This window comes from Prionailurus bengalensis, chromosome A2, assembly GCF_016509475.1.
Source record: "Prionailurus bengalensis isolate Pbe53 chromosome A2, Fcat_Pben_1.1_paternal_pri, whole genome shotgun sequence".
In the NCBI taxonomy this organism is placed as follows: Eukaryota; Metazoa; Chordata; class Mammalia; order Carnivora; family Felidae; genus Prionailurus; species Prionailurus bengalensis.
Window position 1 is genome coordinate 14,357,749 of NC_057348.1, and position 18,477 is coordinate 14,376,225.

At 48.7% G+C, this 18,477-nt stretch overlaps 2 protein-coding genes across 2 annotated transcripts in view; one reads left to right on the forward strand and one right to left on the reverse strand.

Annotated features, from left to right (window-relative positions):
- The window catches only part of SUGP2 (SURP and G-patch domain containing 2), a 40,098-nt gene extending 34,270 nt beyond the window's left edge, over positions 1-5,828 (reverse strand). The window contains exon 1 of the mRNA XM_043587128.1: positions 5,733-5,828. The gene's annotated coding sequence lies outside the window, so the exon portion shown is untranslated. The remainder of the gene's footprint in view (positions 1-5,732) is intronic.
- On the forward strand, positions 5,771-17,711 carry ARMC6 (armadillo repeat containing 6). The gene is made up of 7 exons (XM_043587136.1): positions 5,771-5,897; positions 6,982-7,064; positions 11,651-12,224; positions 13,841-13,986; positions 15,300-15,431; positions 15,732-15,869; positions 16,941-17,711. The coding sequence occupies exons 1-7, from the start codon at positions 5,771-5,773 to the stop codon at positions 17,151-17,153; spliced, it is 1,413 nt and encodes a 470-aa protein (XP_043443071.1). The 3' UTR covers positions 17,154-17,711.
- The last annotated feature ends 766 nt before the right edge of the window (positions 17,712-18,477 follow it).

An 18,477-nucleotide genomic window follows, 5' to 3' on the forward strand; every position in this document is an offset into this window, starting at 1 on the left:
TCTAAGCAACAAAGGAAAGGAACAATAGCTAATGTTTACTGAGCTCTTACTCTGTGCCAAACCCTATTCTAAGCACTTTATGGAATTAACTGACTGAGTTTGCATTGCAGCCCTATGAAGTAGATTCTCTTTGTTTATCCCTATATTACACAGGAGAGAGTTGACTTGACCAACAGTGAAGTTAAGTGGAAGGCCCGGGATTCAAGTCACCCCGGCTGGCCCCAGAGCCCGTCCTCCTCCTCCCCAAAACATCTGCACAAACACAGATGGAATATTCACATCCTGCGCCACCTCCACAAAGAGAAGCATGGGCTTGAATGGCCTGTTTCCCACATGGCCCAAATTTGCACTCGAATTTTTGTCACATTCCCCTACTGCTGTCTTAGAACTCCCTGTGCCTTTGTTCCCCTAACGTTTTCTGTGATGTTCAAATTCTATAACAGACCTGGGACCAGAAACAAAAAAAATTGTTTTGAAAGACAATATTAGGGCAATTGAGAAAGTTGATCGTGGAGCGTATATTAGCAAATAGTATTGTATCACTGTTAAACTTCCTGTGTTAAATTTTCGTTGTGCATTGAACATGTAAGAGCGTCCTTTTCTTTGGAGATTCATGCTGATGTCTTTAGGAGGGAAGAGTCTGATGCCTGGAGCATATTCTCGCATGGTATGTGTGTATGCAGGAACATACAGTGTCTCCAAAAGAGATTAACTTGGCCAAATGTTAACAACTGGTAAAGTTAGAATGGAACAGGTGTTCTTTGTACTATTCTTGCAACTTTACTATAAATTTTTAAAATGATGTATTTTTTTTTTAATTTTTTTTTTTAACGTTTATTTATTTTTGGGACAGAGAGAGACAGAGCATGAACGGGAGAGGGGCAGAGAGAGAGAGAGGGAGACACAGAATCGGAAGCAGGCTCCAGGCTCCGAGCCATCAGCCCAGAGCCCGACGTGGGGCTCGAACTCACGAACCGTGAGATCGCGACCTGAGCCGAAGTCGGACGCTCAACCGACTGAGCCACCCAGGCGGCCCTAAAATGATGTATTTTAACAGAAAGTAGTACGTCAATAAACGAGGTAGATAGAGTAAAACAAGCAAAATGAAAGGAGTTGTTAACCCCAGGTGGGCTCTGGGTCTGAGGCCTGTTTCCTCCTTTGTTAAAACGAGAGGGTGGTTAATATTAGGTGTTAAACCACTTGTACCCCAAAGACCTCCTTGTTGAGATCATAATCTGTTTTTACTTAGGGTTCAGTCTTACTTGACTCCGTGATTTACCACTAGTCTCGCAGAGGAAAAGATATTGCCCAGGGTTGCTGGGTCATCCAGCTGCTGATACAATCCTCTGGCTTTCAGCCTTTGCCTGTGCCAGGTTTCATTTGCTTTTGTTTTTAAACAGTACTTTTTTTTTTTTTTTTTTAATGTTTATTATTTTGTGAGAGAGAAAGAGCGCAAGCTGGGGGAAGGGCAGAGAGAGAAGAGAGTCCCAAGCAGGCTCTGTACTATCAGCGCAGAGCCCAAGGTGGAGCTCGATCTCACAGAAATAAGGAGCCGAAATCAGGAGTCAGATGCTTGACCAACTGAGCCAACCAGGCGCTCCCAAATAGTACTTTTTAAATTGATCTGTTACTTATATACCATGATATCCACCCATTTTAAGTGTACAATTTAGGGGCACCTGGCTGGTTCAGTTGGAGGACCATGCAACTCTTGATCTCAGGGTTGTGAGTTTGAGCCCCACGTTGGGTGTAGAGATTACTTAAATAAATAAATCTTTAAAATTAAATAAATAAATAAATAAATAAATAGTAAAGTGTACGATTTAGTGATTTCAAGTATATTCATAAAGTTGTGTAACCGTCACCACTGTCTAATTGTAGAACATTTCATTACCCCCAAAGGAGACCCTGTACTCATTAGCAGTCACTGTCCATCCCCCTTCCCCCGCCCCTACAACCGCTGGTCTGTTTTCTGTTCCTATGGATTTGCCTGTTCTGGACATTTCATATAAATGGAATCACACACTATGTGTGTGGACCTGTGTCTGGCCTCTTTCACTTAGCATGGTGTTTTCAAGGTTCTTCCACGTTGTAGTATGTGTCAGTGCTTCCTTCCTTTTTATGGCCGAGTAATATTCCATTGTTCAGACATACTACATTCTGTTTGTCCATTCACTTGCTGATGGACGCCCCGTCCTTTTCATGGTTGTCTTGATTTATTTGTTGACAACACCAGGTGTTTGTCCTGTAGTTAAGTTACCCCCCTCCTGAATGGTGATTTTTGCAGACCCACATCACCATAGTATTGGTTGACGTGTCCCTCTGACCTTGATTTCCTACAAACTGTTCATTAGCTCTAGATCCTTGCCTGTCCAGTATGATAGCCACGAGTCACAGATGGATGTTTACATTAAAATGAATTACAGTTGAAGTTAGAACATACACAGTGCCTCAGTCACACTAGCTACGTTTCAGCTGCTGGAACTCACATGGATGGCACAGATATAGAATATTCCATCATCACAGAAAGTTCCATTGGATGCATGGTCATATTGGGTTTGAGTTTTTGGCAAGATACCTTCATAGGTGCTTTTCATTCTTGTCCAGGGGCAGTGGTGATGGGTTTCTCTTCTGGTGATGTGAAATCACACAGTGGACCCAGGTACTACCCACTCGTTGTCAGGTTCCTTATCAGTTTCGCTGCTCACAGTTTTGCAGCCTGTGTGGATGGTTGTCTAAATCTGTCTTGTGGATAATTAGTTGGAGTTCATCTACAAAGCAGAACTTTTCCTCATCCTCTCTTTCTAACCTGGTAATTATATGAGGAACATAGGATAAATGTTGGATTCTTTATTTGCTGGTTTTCAACAGAACGAGCAGGGTGTGTTTTAGTACTATTATGAACGCACAGATTTTGATTTTGATATCAAAATACTGTTTTTTATTTTGTTTTCTTTTACTGCTCACCTGTCACATCTTTGGCCCATTGACGACTCTTAGGGTTTGCTCCCAAGTCCTTTGACGTGACCCTGTCTGTTTTTAGAAGCTCCCTTGCTTTTTGGTCTGACAAGATGTTCCTGGCTCGTCTCCTCTGGCCTGTTTTCTTCTCAGTCCTAGAATCAGCCATTCCTCCAGCAGCCCTGTCTTCTTTGGTGGGAAATGGGACTAAGGGACCACAGTTGGTGTTCAGGGTGTTCACTTCCTCAGGGTGTTATTTCCTCAAGGTATTTTCAGTTGATATCACTAGAAAATTGGTTCCTATTGCCTAAGAGAAAATACATGATGAGTTCGTATTAAGAATTCCAGTCCGAATTTAGTTCTAAGTGTCTTTTTTTACCTTTTTGTTTGTTCTGTTTTGTTTTGTTTTAAGTAGGCTCCATGCCCAGCGTATAGCCCAGTGTGGGACTTGAACTCACGACCCTGACATCAAGACCTGAACTGAGATCAAGAGTTGGACACTTAATTGACTGAGCCACCCAGGCACCCCTATTTTTTGGATTTTTTAATGTTAGAATCTTTTTTCTTTTAGGCTAGTTCCTAATGACATAAATATTATGACTTACTTGACATATCCACATTAGCTTCTGAATAACATTACTAATGTCATTTTCGATAACGTGATTTCTGAAAACTGTTGAAGATTTTCTTTTGTAAATTTTTCTTTTCTATACTTATTGTACATCCCAGTAAGAACATATGGTTCTATCACTGCATTAGTGTAGATGTGCAATATGCATCGTAATATGTAAAAAAAATTTTAAATATTATATAAAATATTAATAAAATAAAATAATAAAACAAATTAAAATAATAAAATTAATAAAAATATTAAAAATATATAAAATATTTAAAAGTTTCTAATGTTAATTTATTTTTGAGAGAGAGAGAGATAGAGTGCAAGTGGGGAGGGGCAGAGAGAGAGGGAGACACAGAATCCAAAGCAGGCTCCAGGCTCTGAGCGTAGAGGCCGATGCAGGGCTTGAAGTCACGAAATTATGACCTGAGCCAAAGTCAGACACTTAACTGAGCTACCCAGGTGCCCCAATCATTGCATTTTTTAAGTTTATTTATTTATTTATTTTTGAGAGAGAGAGGGAAGGAGGAAGGGGCAGAGAGAGAGGGAGACAGAGAATTCCAAGTAGGCTCTGCACTGTCAGCATAGAGCTCAATGTGGGGCTCAAACTCACAAACTGTGAGATCATGCTCTGAACCAAAATAAAAAAGTGGGGCACTTAACTGACTGAGCCACCCACATGCCCCCATCACTGCATTTTTTTTTTTATTTAAAAAAAAAATTTTTTTTTTCAACGTTTATTTATTTTTGGGACAGAGAGAGAGAGACAGAGCATGAACGGGGGAGGGGCAGAGAGAGAGGGAGACACAGAATCGGAAACAGGCTCCAGGCTCCAAGCCATCAGCCCAGAGCCTGACGCGGGGCTCGAACTCCCGGACCGCGAGATCGTGACCTGGCTGAAGTCGGACGCTTAACCGACTGCGCCACCCAGGCGCCCCCATCACTGCATTTTAAACTCCATGTAGATAAACTGTTAGATTCACGGTTTTCATTGTATTCTTGATTTTTAGGAATTGCTTTCAATTTTTTTTTTTTTTTGGTTCATATTGACTTATTTATTTTCCTAAGCATGTAAAGCATTTACATCAGTTCTAAATTTAAACCAATGAAACAAGGTACATTCGGAGAAAATAATCCAGCTTCTAGTCTTGCCCACATCACCCTCTTCCCTACCTCCCCTTTTGGGAAACTATTTCTATTAGTTTTTGATTTAGTGTTCCATTTTACTTATTACTATTAATTTTTATTTTGAAGCTTTTATTGGTATAATAGCGTACCATTATAAGTAAGTTGTTTTATTATATAGTTACATTATGGAATACCTAGTTATATAATGAAGTATCATATAGTTATAACATTACGTATTACAATGCATATTACACATCACAGATAACACAGGTTACGTATAACATATTATTATAATCATATATTATTTCTTTATGATGGTGTAATAACACATAATGTTGTTAAGGTTATTTTATCCTTTCTTTGTTGTTTACTGTAAGGACACATATTAATGTCTCCCCTTTCTTAGATAAAATGTAAACTACCTGCCCTCTTCTGCACTTTTCTTTAATGTTTATTTTTGAGAGAGAGAGAGACAGTGCAAGTGGGGAAGAACAGAGAGAGAGGAAGACACAGAATCCAAAGCAGGCTTCAGGCTCTGAGCTGTCAGCACAGAACCCGACATGGGGGTCGAACCCATGAACTGCGAGATCATGACCTGAGCCCAAGTCGGCCGCTTAACTGACTGAGCCACCCAGGCGCCCCTGCACCTTTTTTTTTTTTCAAGAGAGAGAGAGAGCAGAAGCACACACAAACAAGCAAGGGAGGGGCAGAAAGAGAGAGGAAGAGAGAAAATCCCAAGCAGGCTCTGCATTGTCAGTGCAGAGCCTTATGTGGGGCTCAATCTCATGAACCGTGAGATGTTGACCTGAGCCAAAATCAAGAATCCAATGCTTGACTGACTGAGCCACCCAGGCATCCCTCTTCTGTACTTTTAGAAGCTCTGCACATGGTGGGGTATCAGCCTTTTCTGTGATCCAGGTTGTAAGAATTTTTCCTGGTGGGTCCTGGACTCTGGCCCCTGGTTCCCTAAATGATAGCCAGGCTCTCAGTTGTCCTCTCACCCTCAATGAAACTTTCTTCCTCTCTTGACTTCTATCAGGCGGGCACCTGCCACTCCAGGCACAGGAGATGAAGATGGCCTCCAAGCGCATCACCCAGGAGACCTTCGATGCAGCCGTTCGTGAAAACATTGAAGAGTTCGACATGGGACCAGAGGAGGCGGTAAAAGAAGCTGTGGAACAATTTGAATCGCAAGGTAGGGCAGCATGGCTCTGTCCCAGCGCTAGTCTGGCTCTCTGCCCGATAGCCACCTCCAGTCCACAGCTCTTAACATACAGGAGTGATGTCCTACCGTGGCTCTGTCTTGCCTGTGTGGCAGCCCTGGACCTGTCCCTTCTCTGCACTCTGCCCCGGATAGGCTGGCGGTCTTCTCCCACTTGACTCTCGCCCTCCCTCTACTTGCCTTGACCCCACCCAGACATCTACAGGGCTGAATCCTTCAAAGTGGGTTTCATTTTAATTGAAATCGAACCCATCGATTTCAGGCTTCTCCTGACCACCTCTCAGGAAACAGGGCCACCTGCCTCCCTGCCCACCTGCATTCTGGCTTGAGTTCATGGGGACAGAAAGGGGTATTGTCATACCTGTTGACACACAGGGGACCTGTTGTCCCCTGGCCACAGCAGGGACCTCCCCTGCCCCACAGCGGTCCATGGCTGGGGATGGAGAGTCATCTGATGGTGGCAGAGGCAGGGAGCTGGGAATGAGTACCCCACCGTACCGCTCCTGATCTCCAGTCCCGGTCCCTGTTGGCCAAGCCCAGTCAGATACCAGAGGGCAAGGGAACCCAGGGTCCAGCTTCTGTGTCCTGGGCACAGAGTGGGGTATAGACACTGGACAGCGACTAGAGGAGTACCCAGAAGTGTTCTGTGCAATGGGGCCTTCCTTGGTGGTGCCAGGGTGGGTGAGGACACAATGGGAGGATGCAGGGTAAGGAGCAATGGGAGCCCCAAGGGATAAGTCTGTGAGGTCTTCTCCCATCTCAATTCACCAGGTAGAATGTGTCCCTCACTGCAGTGTGGCCTGCAGCCTCACTACTGCTCTGCTCCCATTGGTTGGAGAGGGTCAAAGGGCAAAGACCACCCCCTTGCCACATCGTTATACCCCTGTATGGATGTGGCTACTGGGTCCTGGTGCAGAGGGTTTGGGGTGGGGAGCTGGGTAGACCTCCAAAGGTCTCCAGAGTGGGGTGGTCCCTGAAGAAGGGACATGAGGTATGTTCCAGCAGGCCTATCAGGATGATGGCTGTCACTTGTTTCCTGATTCCCCCACCCCCACAGGGGTGGATCTGAGCAACATTGTAAAGCTGGCACCCAAAGTCTCTGCAGATGGACCCCAGGAGCCTACACATGACATCCTCCAGGTAGGAAGGGGTGGCCCATGTGGACAAGGCTGGCCTTACACATGTGGTTCCACCTTTTAACGGTCTGTTAGGGATACCTTTTCATTGGTTACCAGATGGCAGATGCAGGCTCTGAAGGGCAGGCACCCAGCATGTACACACAAGCCTGAGCTGTAGCCAGGGCTCCCTGAGTTAACATTTGAGGGCCTTTTGGGGCTGGATGGTGTTCATGGTAGTCCCTGGTGTTGGGAGCTTTGGGGTATAGGGAGCCATGGAGGAGTCTCTTGGGAGGAGCCTCCCAACACTGTGTTTGCTCAGAGACGGACAGGAATTGCAGGAAGAGAATGGGACCCTAATAAGACTGTCACCTATTAAGCACTGACTGTTCACCAGCACATTACAGCCTGCCCTCTTAGCACTAAAACTGGCCTGCGAGGTAGGTGGTCCCTGACTTACTGATGGGGAAACAGAGACCCAGAGCCTGTCCTCACTCTCCAGCACCCAAGCAAGGAAGGTAAAGTTCACAGAAGTTAAATGCTTTCCTTAAGATCATCCATCAAACACTGATAAAACAGCTCTTGATGAAACAGCAAAAGGCTCTAGTGTTTATTGAAAACTGACTATGGAATCAGTTCTGTGCAAGGTGCTTTCTTTGTGCTATATCAGGTTATTCTCCCAAAGACCCAAGGTTGAGATTATTATCCTCATTTATACCCACAGATGGGTACTGCAAAGAGGAAAAAAATGATTTACCTGACAAGAGAGTGTAGTGATAAAAGAGGAAGTTAGAAGACACAGCCCTGGGTGTGAACCCAGCTCTGCCCAAGGCAAGGTATTTACTTCTTCCTGCCCCAGGTTCCTCACCATCTCCTGCCTCACAGAGGTTTTGAGAAAATTCTCATTGTTGTTTTGACTTATTTGCTAGTAAGGATGAATATATTTTAAAATAAGCTTGCTGTCTTGGCCATTTTTTTATTGGGCTGTTCATCGTGTTCTTATTGATTTGTAGATGCCCTTTACATATGAACCATCTCAGTCACAATAGTCTTTAGTAATCACTGAGTATTTCTTAAGTGCTCAGCATTGTGCTAAATTCTTTTTTTTTTTTAATTTTATTTTAAATCTTTATTTATTTTGAGAGAGAGACTGAGTGTGAGCAGGGGAGGAGCTGAGGGGTGGGAGACACAGAATCAGAAGCAGGCTCCAGGCCCTGAGCTGTTAGCACAGAGCCCAACGCAGGGCTCGAACTCACGAACCCTGAGATCATGACCTGAGCCAAAGTCAGACGCTTAACCAACTGAGTCACCCAGATGCCCCTGTGGTAAAGTCTTAAAACATATTATTTCAATCTGTTGTTAGTCCATTTTGCTGATCAGGAATCTGAGGCTTCCCAAAGATAACTGACTCAACTGTGGTCACAGCCAGTGAGGGACAGAGCTGGGACTCAGACCCAGGTCCCTCTTCCAGGACAGTCAAGCTGGGAACAGCTCTGATGTTTTTACCAGCAGTATAGGAAACTCCATTTATTTACAACCTTTGCTCTTTTACTCCTCTTAATTTTGACTTTAAAATTTTTATTTTTCATTATTGAAGAAGAATGTGAACGTATCTGGCATAAAAGATTTAAGTAGTAGTCAAGCATTTATAGCAAAATCTGAAAGTCCCTGTCATATCTCTCCCATCAACCCCTTCTCTCCCTTTCCATGTGGGAGGCTCCACACACATTGGGTTTCATATCCTCCCAGCCTTATTCTCACCTTGAAGTTGAATGAGCCCCTTCTCGTGCCACAGCACCGTTGACCTCAGTTGTTGTGGCTCCGATGTGTGAAAAAGGCTTATCTGTAGAAGGAGAAAAATTCAACTCCATGATGCCTTTTGAAAGGAATCTACCAGAGTCATGAAACTTGTTGCCCACAGACTTGTAGAAACAAAACCAAGAAGTCCTGGAACTCTCTGAGTACAAATGAACCAGACCAGTTTGGTTTTATTATTTTACTATTTTTTTAATTAAAAAAAATTTTTTTTTATGTTTATTTATTTTTCAGGTGGGGGGAGGGGCAGAGAGAGAGAGGGAGACACAGAATCCAAAGCAGACTCCAGGCTCTGAGCTGTCAGCACAGAGCCCAATAGAGGGCTCGAACTCACAAATCATGAGATCATGACCTGAGCCAAAGTCAGACGCTTAACTGACTGAGCCACCCAGGCGCCCTGGACTGGTTTTATATGTGAGGAGTTTCAGAATAAAGGCCATCAGTCATAGAGAGAAGGACCCCAGGGTGGAGGACAAAACCCCTATCACAATGCCGAGTTGTCACAGGTGGAGCACAGTTGGCTCTGCCACTTTCACGTTAGCAACTGTCCTTTCCTCAGCCATCAGCAGGGTCACAGCACCTAGGGACCGTGAAGACCACCAGCCAGCTCAGAGACTCGCCTTCCTGATGTGACCCAGGACAGGAAGAGATTCCCCATAAATTGAATGGTTACTAGGATGCCAATTTTGGTCATTTTCTTTTTCTGTCTTACCTTACTAAACCCAGAGTATGAGAACTCCAGCACTATGCATCCTCAATGGCACTTGTAGCCCGGCTTTTCAAGTTTCTTGCAGGGTTCCTGCTAAAATGCTACATTCCCTGTCTTGGGTCTATGGTAAAATATATATAACACAAATTCACCATCTTAGCCATTTCTAAGCATATGGTTCAGCAACATTAAGTATAGTCACATTGATGTGCAGCCATCCCCACCATCCATTTCCAGGACTTTCTTGGATTCTCAGACTGAAACTGTCCCCACTAAACACGAACTCCCCACTCTCTCCTTCAGCCCCTGGCCATTCTACTTTCTGTCTCTATGACTGTGACTCTTCTAGGGACCTTCTGTAAGTAGAATCACACAGTATTTATCCTTTTGGGTCCTGCTCATTTTCCTGAGCATAAGGTCCTCAGGGTTCATCCATGTTGTCACCTGGGTCAGAATTTTGTTCCTTTTTATGGCTAATAATATCCCATTGTGTGACTGGACTACCTTCTGTTTATCCATTCATCCATGGATGGAAATTTGGGTTGTGTCCACCTTTTGTCTACTGTAAGTAATGCTGCTGTAAACGTGGATATACAAATATCTCTTCAAGACTGCTTTCAGTCCTTGTGAGTATGTACTCGGAACCGGGATTGCTGGATCATATGGTAATTCTCTATTTAATGTTTTGAGGAACTTCTAGGCCATTTTCCACAATGGGTGCAGCAATTCACATTCCCACCAGCAACACACAAGGGCTCCATTCCTCCACATCCTCACTAGCGCTTGTTATTTTCTGGCTGTGTGTGTGTGTGTGTGTGTGTGTGTGTGTGTGTGTGTGTTTATTGTAGCCATCTTGTAATGGATATGAGGGTATCTCATTGTGGTTTTGATTTGCATTTCCCTAATGACTGGTTATGTGGAACATCTTTTCACGTGGCGATTGGCCACCAGTGTATCCTCTTTGGTAAATGTCTATTCAAGTCACATTCTCTGCTTCTAGTCCATTAATATTCCATGTCATTGAAACATATGCTCAGGTAACTCTACAAATCTAGCTCAGTGAGGGTTGTCCAATGGGCATCCTAGCCTTTCAGGGCAGTTGTGGCTAAATCAAAGCCCTTTGGGTTGGGTTGATGGTTATCTGTAGAACTGCCTTCCCTGGGGCCAAGGGCCAGTGATTTCCTGAGCTCCAGGAGGCTTGGGCTCATCTTAGACTCATTGCTGAGACAGGTGTGGAGGTGATGGAGTTAAATGGTGGCTAGACTTGTATGCTCTTTTTTGTTTAGTTTATATGTGAGAGAGAGAGAGACGGAGTGCAAGTGGGGGAGGGGCAGAGAGAGAGGGAGACACAGAATCTGAAGCAGGTTCCAGACTTGGAGCTGTCAGCACAGAGCCCAATAGAGGGCTCAAACTCACAAATCATGAGATCATGACCTGAGCCAAAGTAAGACGCTTAACTGACTGAGCCACCCAGGTGCCCCTGTATACTCTTTTCAAATTGTTTTCTCCTGTTATTACTTTTTCCCCCAAGGGCTTTGTGTTGAATTGGGGTAAATCAACAGTATGTCTGGTGTGGTTTCATTTGGCAGATATATATCTGTGGAGTGAATGGGAGAGACAAACAGGAGACATCTGGTATCGGCAGGTCTGGCAAAGGTAGCTTTCACCTTCCTCGGAGAGCTGGCCACTGGAGGGTGTGTTAGTTACAGTTGCATGATAGGCAGCCCCAAACAGCAGCCGTTTTATGTTCCTTATGATTCAGCTGGGTTGACTGAGCTCAACCAGATGGTTCTTCTGCCGGTCTCTCTTGGACCCTCTTGCAATGGCAGCTGGGGCTAGAAAGTTTAATTTGTCAGCATTCATGTGTGTGGCTCCTTGGAGGGACACCGAGATAGCTGGGTCTGTCCTTCTCTATGTGGCCTCTAACGCTCAAAGCTCCTAAAAGCACAAGGTGGAAGCTGCCACAGCTGGACTGAATTTCCACCACAGCCCTAGATCCCAGAAGAGGGAAGCGCGCGGGGGTGCGACACTCACCGTGGAACCTCTTCAGGTTGAGCTGACACTGAGGCTTCTCCCGTGTCCTCTAGGCCCTGGATGACCTGCAGGAGTCCGTGGCCCACTCTCGCCCCCAGGAAGTGTCAGCGCATCTTGCCCGCTTTTTTGAGCAGTGCAAGCAGCACAAACCTTGCCGCTTCCTGGCAGCCCAGAAAGGGGCCTACCCCATCCTTCTCGCTGCCTGGAAGCTTGCTGTAGTGAGTGACCAGGGCCTCCTGCTCCAGGCCCTCAATGCCGTGTCGGCCCTGACCGAAGGCCAGCCCGATCTCCTGGACACCCAGGGCTTGCAGTTGCTGGTGACCACACTGGCCCAGAATGCCGATGCAGCCGATCTGACCTGTTCTGGCATCCGCTGTGTGTGCCATGCCTGCCTGAAGCACGAGCAGAATCGGCAGAGCCTGGTGAAGGCCGGTGTGCTGCCCCTGCTGACCGGTGCCATCACCCGGCATGGTCACTGCGCCGATGTGGTCAAGGAGGCCTGCTGGGCCCTCCGAGTCATGACCTTCGATGATGACATCCGTGTGCCCTTTGGCCGTGCCCACGACCATGCCAAGATGATTGTGCAGGAGAATGGAGGCTTGAAGGTGCTCATTGAGGCCGCCAAAGGTAAGAGCAGGTGTGAAAGAGAGAGTTGGGTTTTAAGATTACTTCAGGCTGGCCCCAGAAGATTACTTCTGCTTACTTCTTTTGGCTTACCCTCACCCACACGGCAGCCTTAGTGGAACAGTGTACCTACTCTTGGTTGCTGCTCTTGGGGAGTTCCAGGCCAGTGCTCGTTGGCCAGGACCAAATTTTGTGCCCATTTCTGGAGCCATTTGGGGAAGGGGTTTGGCTCTGTCCACTCACACAGAGTGGAGAAGGGAGGGCTTCCCAAGGGGACAAATAAGGGTGTTTCCCAAAGATGGTCCCCAGTAGAGGTTTACACTTTGGTTCATACTTAGCCACAAATTCTTAGGCATGTACATGTTCTTGACTAGGGTGATCCTGGCGAGCCAGCCACAGGAGGTCACAGTGCTAATGTTCAGACCCTAAATTCCCTGCCTCTGTCCACTGTACCCACCAGAAAAGGCCTGACTGGTTTGATGCATAGAAGATGCTAGAAGAATGAATTCTTCCCAGCCTGCCTGTGGCTCTGGCTCTATGGCTAGGCTTGTGTGTTTGACTCTGGCCCTGTCTTCTGGAAAGACAGGCTTGCCTCAGTTTCTTCTCCACACCTCCGGAGAGGGTGGAAACAGGTTCTGACTATCTGCAAAGTCGGGCTGCTTTTCTGAGGGGTAGTTTACATCTTTCTTGTTTATCAACAGGAATTCATACCAGTCAGGGTTCTACCAGAGAAGCAGAACTAGTGGGATCTGTTTGTGTATGTATATGTATATTTATTTCAAGGAATTGGCCCATGTGGCTGTGGGGCTGCTGAGTCTGAAATCCATGGAGCAGGCTTGAGAGGAGCCAACACCACAGTCCTCCAACGAGCTTCTTCCTCTTCAGGAAGACCTTAGTTTCCCTCTAAGGCCTTCGGCTGACTGGACAAGGCCCACCCAGACCATCGGGGTCATCTTGAAGTTGGCCGTTCATAGATGTCACCACATCTAGAGATACCTCTACTCAGATTAGTGTTCATGCCATTGCTGGGTGCTGCACCCTATCCCGGGGTGGAGGGGGGGGGGGGCATACCAACTGACTGTCACAGAGCTCTGTATAAATTATGGCTATCCGCCACCCCCCATGTGGGCCTCAGTGCAGGCAGGCGTCTCCTCCCTCGTGCCTCTGAACTTAGTCTTCGGCATCTGTGTTCAATTTTGCCTGGGTCAACTCTATCCATATGTCCCTCTACAGTTTCTGGGTTTCCCGTTGCACTTAGAAAGGTCATTCCCACCCCAAGAACATAAAAATAGCCTTGGATGTTTTATTATAGCACTATTATGGTTTTCTTTTTTTAGTTGAGATCATCAGTTGGTCTGGAATTTATCTGGGACACGGTGTGGGGGAGGGCGGGTTCCCGTGTCTTCTCCTGTGGCCAGCAGGGGGCACTGCAGGTTTGGGCAGCCCTGGTGTCCACCGGGGCTCTCCTGTTACTGGTGGCCACCCTGCCTGGCAGAAGGGCCCAGCTTCCCAGGTTGAGCAGGATTTGTATCAGGACCGCTGGCTCCTGGCTCCAAGCTGGGACTGGTCCTCTCCCATATGCTCACCCCCCAGTGATTCCTCTTCTTCGCCCTCCACAGCATTCTCTGACAACCCCAGTGTCCTGAGTGAGCTCTGCAGCACCCTATCCCGCCTGGCTGTCCGCAACGAATTCTGCCAGGAGGTCGTCGACCTTGGGGGCCTCGGTGTCCTGGTGGCCCTCCTGGCCAACTGCAGCGACCACCAGGTGGGCCTCCAGAGCCGTCTTAGGGTGTGACGCCCCCTCATTTGGGTTTCGATTTGTCATTTCTCTTGATGCCAAGGGAGGATTCCAGACTTCTCAGTGAACTCTGCCCCTCTGGGTCCCTGCCACCCAGACAAGCTTGAACCAGAACATGGTTGACCCCTGAAGCAAAGTGCAGTTTTCACTTCTCATTGACCCGAGGGTAGGAAGTAAAGTTTTTTGGGAAAACAAATCCACCCACCCTCCCTTACTGTTCTCTAGCACCTTTGTATTTTCTGCCAGCAGGGGGAGGAATGCAAGTGGGTGTTGGCAGGGGCTGGCCCTTACCCTGGCTCAGGTGTGTGAAGCTTGAGTGAGGCAAATCCTTGGTGCCTCGGTTTCCCCATCTGTAAAATGGGGCAGGGACCCCTATTCATTATTCTTTCATTTAGCTGTCACATATCAACCCTCTGTGTACATGCCTGGCCTGTGGCAGCAACGGTCCTGTTGTCCCCAACTCCCGCTCATGATGTCACCCAGGCTCCTTCTGTGCAGGTGACAGAATGCTGAATTTGACCCAGCTTAAGCAAATGAGGGGATGGATTTTGTTTGTACTTCTGCACTGCCAGGGGTGGGTGGAGGCTTGGTTTCCCTCCTACTGTTTTCTCTTTCATGGCTCTGCCCCTCACTGGGGAGGTCAGCAGTCCCAGCAGCATCTGGTCAGCTGTCCTCAGCTCAGGTTGGTTGGCACTCACCTGAGGACTCAGCTGTGGCCAGGGGGCCCTGTGCTCTAATTCCTGGTCTGAGCCATATGTCCCCTCTGTGTGTGAGGGGTTTCAAAGTTGTCCAAATGCCTGGCCTGGACTTAAGTGTAATTCACAGGGTCTACCCCGCTAAGCCTCCCCTGCCTTTTTTTTTAACTTTTTTTTTTTTAACATTTATTTACTTTTGAGAGATAGAACATGAGCAGGGGAAGGGCAGAGAGAAAAGGAGACACAGAATCTGAAGCAGACTCCAGGCTCTGAGCTGTCAGCACAGAGCCAGACACGGGGCTTGAACCCATGAACATGAGATCATGACCTGAAGTCGACACTTACCTGACTGAGCCACCCAGGTGCCCTGCTCCCTGCCTTTTTTATGCAGCAAGTAATAACCCTGCCATTACACGTTGCTTGCGTGCCCCAGGCTGGCCCCACCAATTGTTCAAATAGCAAAACAATCCTAGACCCTCCCTCAAGTCCCCCTTCCCACCAACCAGCAACCAAGCCGTCAGCGTCTGGCATAGCACAGGAGGATGAGCTGGCCAGAGGTGACCCCCACATTGCCCTCCCTTTTAGGACCTTGTGAAGCAAGTGTTGAGTGCCCTGAGGGCCATCGCAGGCAATGATGATGTGAAGGATGCCATTGTTCGAGCTGGTGGGACAGAGTCCATCGTGGCTGCCATGACCCAGCACCTGGCCAGCCCCCAGGTACCTACCGCAGGCGGGACGCACACGAGGTGGGGCACGGTGGCTGTATCTGCATGGTGCTCTTTCCCATTTCCTCAAGCAGGGCTAGGGCTGGAGTGGGGCACACGAGAGGCCTGGGTTGAGACCTTCAGAGCGTGGTTGATGTTTTTATCCCTTGGTATCACTCTGGTTATTACTGATCTGGTATATACATGGGCTGGCAGCCATCTATCCAGGTGAAATTGCAGGGCACTCACCTGGGGGATTAACTGTGGGGGCCCGCCAGGGCATCTGTCTCAGCCATTCCCATGACGCCCACAGGTGTGCGAGCAGAGCTGTGCAGCCCTGTGCGTCCTGGCCCTGCGAAAGCCAGAGAACAGCCGGGTCATCATGGAGGGTGGCGGGGCCCTGGCTGCATTGCAGGCCATGAAGGCACACCCGCAAGAGGCCGGAGTGCAGGTGAGCCTGGGGATAGGAGGAGGGAGCAGGACTCAGGCCCTCCCTGTCCCTGTCCCTATCAAAGCCCAGTTCTCTCAAGGTCTCCACTTCTCAGCCCCCCGGAGTCCTATATCTGTTTCCCAGTTCTGCCCACGGCTGTCTTCCTGTTCCTTTGCTGTTCCCGCAGTGATCTTTTCCTTTCCTAACAGTCCCTATAGAGGGATAGTTCGAGGAGCGGGAGATGGGAGGAGAGCAGGTGGGGATCTGCTGGAACTTTTGGAAAGCTCCTTGCTGACCATGGCCACTCCTTCATGTTCTGCATGCAGGACCCACTGTCCATACCTTACTGGGGAGTCAGGGAAGCCGAGCAGTAGACAAGGCTGTGCGTGCCCCTGCCGGAGACCCACACACCTCCCTGTATCTGCCAGGACTGTCCCCACCTCCCCCACTCCCACCTCTTGCACCCTCCCAGCACAGGGGCCTCCTTGTTGGTCCTTAGACACACCAGGCTCTGTCCCACTCAGGGCCTTTCTGCCGATAGTGTCTCCTCTGGGACACTGTGCCCTTGGCTCGCTCATCACCTTGCCCACGCTTGATCACCCTGGCCAGACAGCCCCTCGCACCTCCCTTCCTCATCTAGCCTCCCAATGGTGCGGTGCTTTGTGGCACCCACACATGGCAGAGGAGCAGGGCACAGATGTTGGCTGAATGGGTGATGATGTAATTGACAGGTGGACCCCGTGCACAACCCCCCTCTTCCCACTGACTCTCTGCTGGCTCTTGCCAGCCTCAGGGGATCTTGCTCTGAGACAGAGGGTCCTACACCTGAGGGATCTGCCCCACCTGCCAAGTACTTGGCTGCCCCGAGCTTCAGTTTCCTCGCTTGGGAGATGGGGAAATCAGCCCTGCCTCCCGGGGCAGCTGAGAGGATGAAGTGGAGACATGAACCTAGCCTGATGAACCACAGCGTAGGTACCTGCTGTATGTTGGTTGTGGTCATCTTTGCCCCATTGTGTTATGGTGAGGGCCCCAAGGTCAGAGTAGACCCCACGCACCAGCTTACAGCCACTCACCTTCAGTTCTCCCTCCCAGAAACAGGCCTGCATGCTGATCCGTAACCTGGTGGCTCGAAGCCAGGCCTTTTCACAGCCCATCCTGGACCTGGGGGCTGAAGCACTCATCTTGCAGGCCCGTGCTGCCCACCGTGACTGTGAGGACGTGGCCAAAGCTGCCTTGCGGGACCTTGGCTGCCGCGTTGAGCTCCGGGAGCTGTGGACTGGCCAAAAGGGCAACCTGGCGCCATGACCCCAGGCTCAGTCTGGGCCGTGGCTCTGGATGAGTCATATGACTCAGGAATAGGGAGGAGGTCTGTGTCCTGCCACTCTACTCCCCGGATTCCTCCCCCACTCGGCAAGAGGTGTTTTCTGATGGGATCAGGTACCAGGCACCGGGCTAGGGTGTGGAGGGAGCATTGGTGAAGCATCTACACAGCAGAAAGCAGCTCCTGGGACCTGGTCTCTGTTCACCTCATTCCCCTCACCAGCCAACAGCATTGGTGTTACTCATCCTGCCCTCTCACCCCCACCCCATGCCCCTTCCTACCAGAATGGCCTCCTTAGCATTGCCCAGGGGTGATGTGCTGATTGAAAGATTGAAATTTAGAAGCCTGCCGGCCAATCTCACAGCAGGGTGGGGCCCTGCTTCAGCGCCTACAAGTCTGTTTTCTCCCCTGCTGGTCTCTCACTTGTAATATGGGTTGCAGGTGCCTTGCTCTGCTGGACAGAGGGCGAGGACCAAGCTCTTCTGCCTCCAGGGGTCCCAGACCAGTCAGTACTGCCCAGTAATAAAAGATTGTTAGCTGAACAATGGAGGGATCTCTTCCATAGTGCCGTGGAGTATGGAGGCTGCATCCAGCTGCCTAAGAGAATGGGAGATGGGCAGACATCTGGGGAGGCTGTGGGGTCACTAAGAAAAGCAAAGGAGTTTTTAGAACAGCCTGGGATATATGATCTGCTGTCACTCTCAGACAGTCTGCTGGGGCCATGGTTCACACTTAGGGTCTCTGGGCCCCAAGGCCACTATTTCTGAGTTTGTATCATTCAGTTCTGTGGCCTTGAGCTAGTGACGTAATCTCTCTCAGCCTTGAATGATCCTCTGTAAGATGGGGAGGGCGAAAATAAAGGCTCCTCTCCGGGGGTTCGAGCAGTTAGGCACATGGGAGGTACCCAACTGTCTTAGCTTCACTACCTCAGTTACCCTAGAAGGACTGACCTGTATTCCCCTGCCTGGGGACTTGAGGTCATTGCTCTTTGGGTGGCTTGGGCAGCCTGCCTGCCTTTTTTGAGCCTCACTTTCCCCATCTGTAGTATGGACATCACCGTAGCTGCCCCCAAATGCCCACCGCAACCCCCAGGTGTCCTGGGGGTCCCCAGGCAGCTGTGCCCAGCAAACCCCAGCTCTCCTCTGCCTTTCTACTTGGGGGTCATGTTGTGGTCATCTGGCAGCTTGTGCAGCCCAGGCAGGGTCAGGTAGCTTCAAGACCCCTGGTGGGCTCCGGGCGCTGTGCCTGACCTCTCTAGACCACACATTGGGAACCCCTCGCCTCTCTTGGAACGCTCAGCCTGTCGCT